Here is a 7,980-nt window from a genome sequence, read left to right as displayed (position 1 = left end):
GATGTGAAGTGTGTTTTGTTCTTTTCTATTTCAGGTAGAGTGGAGAAACTTGTAGAGGAGTCAGGGGTCAATTGCCCCTTCTCAGCCTTCCTGGTCCCATCCTTGATCATGTCATTTGTCCACTATTTAGGGGACATTTCACTAAAGAACTTTCATCTTTTTAAAATTGCTAACAATTGAGTTGTTGCAAGATGTAAATGTGAATGCTCTCAGCAATTAAATTAGTCAAAGTCACGTTTTGACTCACAAATAAAGCTACAAAACACAATTTTTGTCCCTAGTAGAAACTGTCAGCGCAGGAAACTTCCTCTTTTGTCTTATATTTTATTTCTTCTTGGAAAGAACTCTCACGCGGAAACTGTATCTTCACTGAATTCAATCCTAGAATTTCCAAATTCTTACTATAAATTATAAAATACACTTGTTAGCATGACCATTATAAAATACCATTTTTATACACAACTCTTTCTTCCTCCCAATTCAATTTCGCAGAATATTTTGTCGTAGATTGGTGTCATGTGGAAGCCCCAAGTTGATCTAAGTAAGTTTCAAAGAACTTTGAGTTAGACAAGAAAATTTTAGTATCTGAAACTGTACGAGAAATTCAGCTGAATGCTTATTACTTTGTTTCTTGACAAAAAACTACGAAATGATAAATTGCAAATATATATATATATATATAAATTGCAAATTATATTTTTATTTGTTCTGCTTGAAAGAAAGAGAGCAATTTAAAATGCCTCCACATTGTCAATTATATCACAAGTTATATCCCATCTCCGTTATGCCCCTCTTTCTCCCTCTTCTGATGGAATCATCAAATTTTCACCACCACCTCGTCATAATATCTATGTCACCATTGACTCCACCAACTTTTGATGGCACTTGTTCAATTTTTTTATTTTTTTTTTTTGAGGCAAAAATAGGTAGAAACTTTTATTAAGTAAAAAAAAAAAAAAATTGTAATAGAGGGGAAACATCCTCTTCTTTCCTTTATTTCTTCTTGGAAAGCACCCTCACTTGGAAATGTCAAATTTCAGTATTTTCGCTGAATTCTTTTTAAAACTTCCAAATTCTTATAAATTATTACTACCAACGCCCCATTTTGAAATGCAATTCTCTCTCTCTCTCTCTCTCAGTTATGTCAATCTCCCAGAATTATTTGTCCAAGGTCGGTATGCAGAAGCACCAAGTTGATCTAGGTAATTAAGATTCAACGAATTTTTAGTTAGACAAGAAAATTTTAGTGACGGAATACTATATAATTCATTGAAATTTTTACCATCTTTATTTTTAATTTTTGGTTGCAGGTTTTTTTGGCGACAACAACTCAGACTCTGGTAGTCCAACAGATAGTGAAGAAAGAAGTGAATCATTAGTAGAGACAGCTTCCATTGCAGCACTCTTTCCAGCTAACGAGTCTGACACTGATGGTAGTTCCGAATCCAACGAAATACCTCCAATATTCTCTTACTGTCCCAATTCCATAGCGTCATTCTTCTCACCAGCAAGGTCTAGTGTTTCCGAAAATCCTTCCATACGGGCTAATGAACCAACAAGTCTATCCATTTCATTGCTCTTCCCACCCACCATGTCCGAGACGGAAACAAATGATAGTTGTTCAGAATTTGATGAAGCAGTAGAAGCACGATTCTCTAATTCCATAGTGTCATTCTTCCCACCAGCCAAGTCTCAAACAGACAGTGTTTCCGAAAATGATGATATAAATCCAACTGATCCTTCCATACCAGCATCAACAAGGCCTACAAGACGCACAATCCAAACAAGCAGCTTCAGAGGTAAATTCTCGTTCCCGAATTTAAACCTCCCTCCTCTAATAAACAACACAAACAAGCTAAAGAGGGAACCATGTACCTTAGTAGCTCCTTTGCAAGGGAGTTTACTGCAGTAGTTTCAAATTGGAAGCTCATTAGAAAGGGAGCGCACATTGTTAACCATTTTGCATCGCAAGTCCTACTTACTGAGTATCTCACAACAACACCACACCCCCCCCCCCCCCNTTTGTTGAGGATCTTTTATTTTGATAAATTATTGATGTAACAAAAGTTCACAAGAGATTTGGAACCTGTGGTAATACAATATTTGTTGGAACACCCAACTCAATTGACGTCGTCGTTCTCCTTCCCCTGAATCAAAACAAGACCAAGAAAGACCCAACTCTCACGAAACCAGTTTGGTGATTGATGATTCCATTGCACCCACACCCAGAGAACTCGATCTTGTACTTCTTGGTCATATTCGGATACAGAATCCCCCAATTCCAATCATTCCTTTGCTTCACTTCCTTGTCAAACAGTACAAACACACACCTCCACCACTCCTTCCTTCCCCAGCGGCGTGCCGGTCCCCGATCTCAAATGCTCCACAAGGTTCTTAAGATACATCTCGGCGTAAGCCGGATTAGCCTCGACCTCGCTCACGTCGGCGCCGGAGCTCGGCCACCCAGTCTCGACCACGACCACTGGAGTATTCTCGTAGCCAGCGACGGCCATGGCGCTACCAACGCGTCCACCATCATGTCGATGAGGTTCCGGTACCGGATGTCGGTGATCAACTCAGTCTCTCTCTCTCTCTCTCTCTCAAAGTTACACGGGTTAGGGATTTGGGTCTTTCTTGGTCTTTGCTTTCTTGCTTTGGCTTTTGCAGTAGTAGAGTGAAAACTGAAAAGTAAAGTACAAAGATTTGGGTTTCTTTGTTTTGTTTTGATTCGAGGGAAGGAGAACGTCGTTCCCCTTAATTTTTTTTTTTTCATTTTTTTTTTCTTTTAATTTCGAATTAAAAAAAAATGGCTTAATTTCAGCGATCTAACGGCAACGATTAACTGAAGTTTAACAAAATATTGAATTAATAAAAATTAAAAGTTAAAGTAATAAATTGACAAAATTAAAAATTAATAGACTAAAATTAAAAAAAAATGTAAAAATTAAAAGATTAATTTTACATTTTTGTCAAAATTTTATTATCATTATTGTTGGGATAGTTTTATATTATTAATAGAATTACAGCTCTACCAATTGTGGTAGAAATTTTATATTAATGGTTTAATTCTACTCAATATATATATATATATGTTGGATAATTTGGAGGATTCATGCGCTCTAGACCCTGTTAGTTTATTTCTGAGATGTATCGGATGCTTCAAGAACAGGTAGAGAGAGAAAACCAATTTCTGTCGACTCCTTTGACCCCTTTGACATCTACTTCAAGCTCCGCGCTCTCCAAATCGCCACCAATTTCTTCTCCAAGCTCAATAAGCTCGGTCAGGGTGGTTTTGGTTCCGTCTACAAGGTATCATAAACTTTTTTTCTTTTTTCTTTTTTAATTATAAAAAATTAAACAAAATTACGAAATTATCCCCCGGAAATTTCAGATATTTGTGTGAGTGCTTACTTACATTAATAATATTTTATAGTAGAATTTTCATGTATAGTAGAATCGGAATAAAAATAAAATAAAATAAGAGTATAATTGGACAATTAAAAAAAAAATTTTAATGTAATTAAAATATAATTTATATACCTATAAAAAAAGTTTCAGCTTTTTATATTAATATTAATTAATGTTGTGTTAATTTTTGGGACTGTTATTAGTTGGTTAATGGTGATTACGGAAACTGATATGCAGGGATTGATGCCAAATGGGCAAGAAGTAGCAGTGAAGAAGCATTCATTAGAATCATGTCAAGGGATGATAGAATTCACTAATGAGTTGAAACTGTTGCACAAACTTCAGCACAAGAATTTGGCCACATTATATGGATGTTGTATTGAAGGGCCTGAGAAAATGCTTATTTATGAATACCTGCCCAACAAAAGCCTCAATTACTTTCTATTCGGTAAAAATTTTCATCTTATTATCATTATTATTGTTTATAATTTAATTGCTATAAGTTATATAGAGGTCGAGCCTTCGTGTGATGGAGATGGCAAGTGCCTTCCACCAAAGAGTGATAGGTTGCGGAAGTTTTGTGCATTGGGTACGATTAATTGTTATAACAAGTGGGGGAGGGGCATTTGTTATCCGTATATTGGAGACCAGACAATAGTCACAGTTTTATTGAGTTACAAGCTTCTTAGCTATTGGGTGCTTTATATATGTTGCCGTCGAATTTTTGTATAGATTGAATATTGGTCACCTTATTTAGAATAAGGATACTCTAGATTTTTAGGGTAACTTCAACATGGAATTCCGAAAATCTTATCAATTCATTTTGAAATGAGTACTAGACTTTGCTACATCAACATTAATTTAAATAGATACCAAAATTGTAATTGTCATTTTTTTTTTTCAAATGTTGATGACTCGGTATAGTAAGCCAATCATTTTAAAATGAATAAACAAGATTTAGGAACTGATGGAGATATATTAAGAACTCTAGAGGATCTTAATCCCATTATTTGATAAAACTATCAGGAATAGGATGGTTTTGTTAGTGTTTGTGTTTGTGTGTTTTGGGGAGTGGGGGAGCAATAATTTTTTTATGCATCTACAGCTATGAGACTCACACGTTTTGATAGGAAGGATGTGTATATAGTATGCATGAAATAGCTTCTCATGGGGGTGGGATTTTAATTTTTTCAGATAAAGAGAAGTCTGCATCCCTGGATTGGCCAACAAGATTTCGAATAGTAACAGGCATTATGCGAGGCCTTCAATACCTACATGAAGAGGCCCCATTAAGGGTCATTCATAGAGACATCAAAGTTAGTAACATATTGCTGGACGAGCATTTGAATCCAAAAATTTCAGATTTTGGCTTGGCGATGCTCTTTCCTGGGGATGACACCCATGTAGATAGGATATGTGGTACTTGGTGAGTGGTTTCTTAAATTTCATCAACTTCACCTATTTTTGTTTGTTCTTAATTAGTTGTTTTCACTGCTTCAAGTGATATTAGTCTATCTTAAGAACTATTGTTTGGGTTAGTAGCTAAGAAAATGATATAAAAAAAAATATGTTGTTGAATGCAGTGGTTACATGGCCCCTGAATACGCAATGGAGGGATATTTGTCTGTGAAGACAGATGTTTTCAGTTATGGAGTTTTGGTGTTAGAGATTGTTAGTGGGAGAAAGAACCATGACACAAAGCTTAGTTCAGAGAAACAGGATCTCTTGAACTACGTAAGTTACTTTATCTGAAACCTAAATCTTGTAATGAATGATGGTTGCCACATGTAATGCTCATCTCTCTGAATGCCAGCCTAAAAGATTTATATACAACGAAATTTGCATTAACTGATTGAGTCATTGTTGTTATATTCTTGTCGTATCATCCTTTGAGAATCAGAGAAACGAAACCCATATATTTGCAACATACTCCAATAAATTGAAGATACATCTAATAGGGAAGAAAAAAAAAATCTAATTAAATGTTCTTTTTTGTTAGGGTAACCTTCTGTTCCAGATAATTGAGGATTAATGCAAATATTAGCATCATTACTGAATATTTTCTAGCATTTGTACCTCCCAAACATGCTACTTCTTTATTATAATTCTTCTTTAACCCTTCTCTATCAAGTTCCCTGACAAAACACACACACACACACACACAAACGACCCTCAATGAGGCCTTTCACATTTACAGCAAACCTCATTCGAATTGGTATTGCCTCAAGACTCTTAGGCAATGAGTCACCTTTGACAATTGCTTCACCTGCCTTGTAGTGGAATCTCCATTTCAATGAGTAATTTGCTATGCCTGAGAAGGTGGATTGATCTAGTTATTCAACCCCCCCCCCCCCACCCCCCCCCCCCCCCCCCTTCTTTCTATCTTTGATAAGTATTGGTTTTTAGCTAGTTTTCTCAAATTCAACTAGGAGTAATTTAAAATTCATATTTTTTTTTTTCCATTTAACCAATTTGATGGTATCTATGAACAAATTGTGGAGTGTTAAGGCCTTATTTGTTTCAGCATAAAATGCTTTTTGGAAAATATTTTCTCCAGTGTTTGGTGTGATTAAAAATGTCAATCAATGTAATACTTTTCGTTGGACAATGGAAAATTACACAAAAATGGCAAAAAACGATTTATGCTTTTAAAGTGTCAACCGCTTTCTAAAAAAGGCCTTGGCTTTATCCCCACCACGCTTATCCCTTTCAATCCTCTATGCTGGCAATAGTCCACTACCATCTCATCGTCCATTGCCAAAGGTTGTTGTCAACCACCCACCTGACCATCATTGCCCATCACCACTAGCTGTAGATAGCCCGTTAGTCATTGTTGCAGGCTATCGTGCCCACCAACTGCTAACCATCAGCTGCCACTCAACCCACCTGCTTGCTTGCTTATTGTCAACCACCAGCCATTATTTGCCAACCTGCCGGCTGCCACTAGCTTGTTCTATGCCACCAATTTGCCAGACACTACTGTCACCATTGGCCACCACCCAGTTGCCCTCACCACTGTTAGCAGTTATCTGAATATGTTGCCACCGCCGCCACTTTTCTCCCCCCAATTGCCATTATTGTCTGAAATTTTGGGCACAATTAAGCACTTAAAAACATTTTCCGGGTTGCAACCAAACAATAAAAAACAAATAATTTCCACTAAAACAGAAAACAATTTACACTGAACCAGACTGAGTAAGAGTTGTCAATTCCAATATATCCTTATCTCACATATCAAGTTATAAAGTGCTCCCTGAATTGCTTTCTTTTGCATAATGTAGTTATATAGTACCTTCTCATGAATTTATATCTAATTAATCAATATTGATCTTCAAGTATATTTAGCAATTTGGATTGGCCTAAAAGCAGAGGTGTTCGTTGCCCACATTGGGAAAGGGGAAAAAATGCTCAGTTAATTCATTCAATCCTTTGAATCTTTGTTGCTATATTTTGCAGACATGGATGCTGTATCAAGCAGGGAGGACATTGGAATTAATTGACCCAACCGTTGCCAAGTACAATCCTGATGAGGCAGCTATGTGCATCCAGCTTGGGCTGTTATGTTGTCAACAAAGTGTTGCAGAAAGGCCTGACATTAATGCAGTTCATCTCATGCTGTTGGGTGATTCATTTACATTGCCCAGACCAGGTAAACCTGGAATTCAAGGTCGTGGTGGACGTTGGACGTCTACCAGTACTGCTTTAACTAATACCAATGCTAGTAGCACACTTACTGGTGCTACCAAGGCTTCTGGAGGCGGTAGTTTTGTTGAGGAATATTCAAGAAATTCTGTATCTGTTTCTTCTATTGATGAAGGAAGATGACCGGATCTTATAGAATGTAGAGGCCAATTAGCTTCATTTATATTATGTAAAGTTTCTTCTTTTTTTTGGGCTAAATTTTTTATGCGAATTTAGTGTGGTTTTTGTTTTTATTTTTTTACATTAAAACCATTTGCTGTACTAGTGATAGAGCAAAGATCAAGAGCTTTTATTTTCTGAATCTATTGGTTTTTACGTGATTAGACATTGAATCTCAATTATTGATGAATGATTAGATACTCTGAAGATAATGCATGAATAGTCAATTACCAATTTGTATAGGTTTTGAGCAAACAGTTTGTGAACCTTCAATGTTTTCTGAATGAAATTTGGAATCATGTTTGTTCACACGAATGAATCATTTTATTGAAACCCTGGAGTAATAGAGTTCTATGGATACAACTTTTCTCTTTTGTTGATATATCTTGTTCAGAGTAGAGTAACATTAATTTCATTTGGGTTTTCTACTGGCACCACTTTTATTATGAACAACAACATATCATTTGTTGTAAAATATGTTGTATTCCCATACTTATCGGGATAAATACAAAGTCCAGGGACAAGCAGCAAAAATGCAGATACAATATCACATCTTAAAACAAAGTAAAGGACATCAGCTGCAAGACAAACAAATGAGCTGACAAGCACTAAACAATCTCATTTACAACTTCAATCTTGGAATACAAATTGAGAAATTCCCCAACTGGAACAAAGAACTATATTTTGGACAGATTTCTTCACCTTACAGCA

At 36.1% G+C, this 7,980-nt stretch overlaps 1 protein-coding gene across 3 annotated transcripts; it reads left to right on the top strand.

Annotated features, from left to right (window-relative positions):
- Positions 1-435: 435 nt before the first annotated feature.
- LOC111991701 (cysteine-rich receptor-like protein kinase 44) lies at positions 436-7,442 on the top strand. 3 transcript variants are annotated; one of them, XM_065770727.1, is made up of 8 exons: positions 436-541; positions 1,140-1,202; positions 1,311-1,799; positions 3,170-3,309; positions 3,646-3,856; positions 4,603-4,834; positions 4,992-5,142; positions 6,865-7,442. In XM_065770727.1, exons 1-8 carry the CDS (start codon positions 517-519, stop codon positions 7,231-7,233), a joined length of 1,680 nt encoding a protein of 559 aa, XP_065626799.1. In that variant the 5' UTR covers positions 436-516; the 3' UTR covers positions 7,234-7,442. The 3 variants fall into 3 exon arrangements, with proteins under 3 accessions (XP_065626799.1, XP_065626802.1, XP_065626800.1); XM_065770730.1 differs by lacking the exon at positions 1,140-1,202 and having other exon boundaries at positions 442-541; XM_065770728.1 differs by lacking the exon at positions 436-541 and having other exon boundaries at positions 1,012-1,202.
- The last annotated feature ends 538 nt before the right edge of the window (positions 7,443-7,980 follow it).

The sequence above is a fragment of the Quercus suber genome, unplaced genomic scaffold (assembly GCF_002906115.3).
Source record: "Quercus suber isolate HL8 unplaced genomic scaffold, Cork oak 2.0 scaffold_35, whole genome shotgun sequence".
Classification (NCBI taxonomy): domain Eukaryota; kingdom Viridiplantae; phylum Streptophyta; class Magnoliopsida; order Fagales; family Fagaceae; genus Quercus; species Quercus suber.
This window is presented reverse-complemented; position numbering and strand designations above follow the sequence as displayed.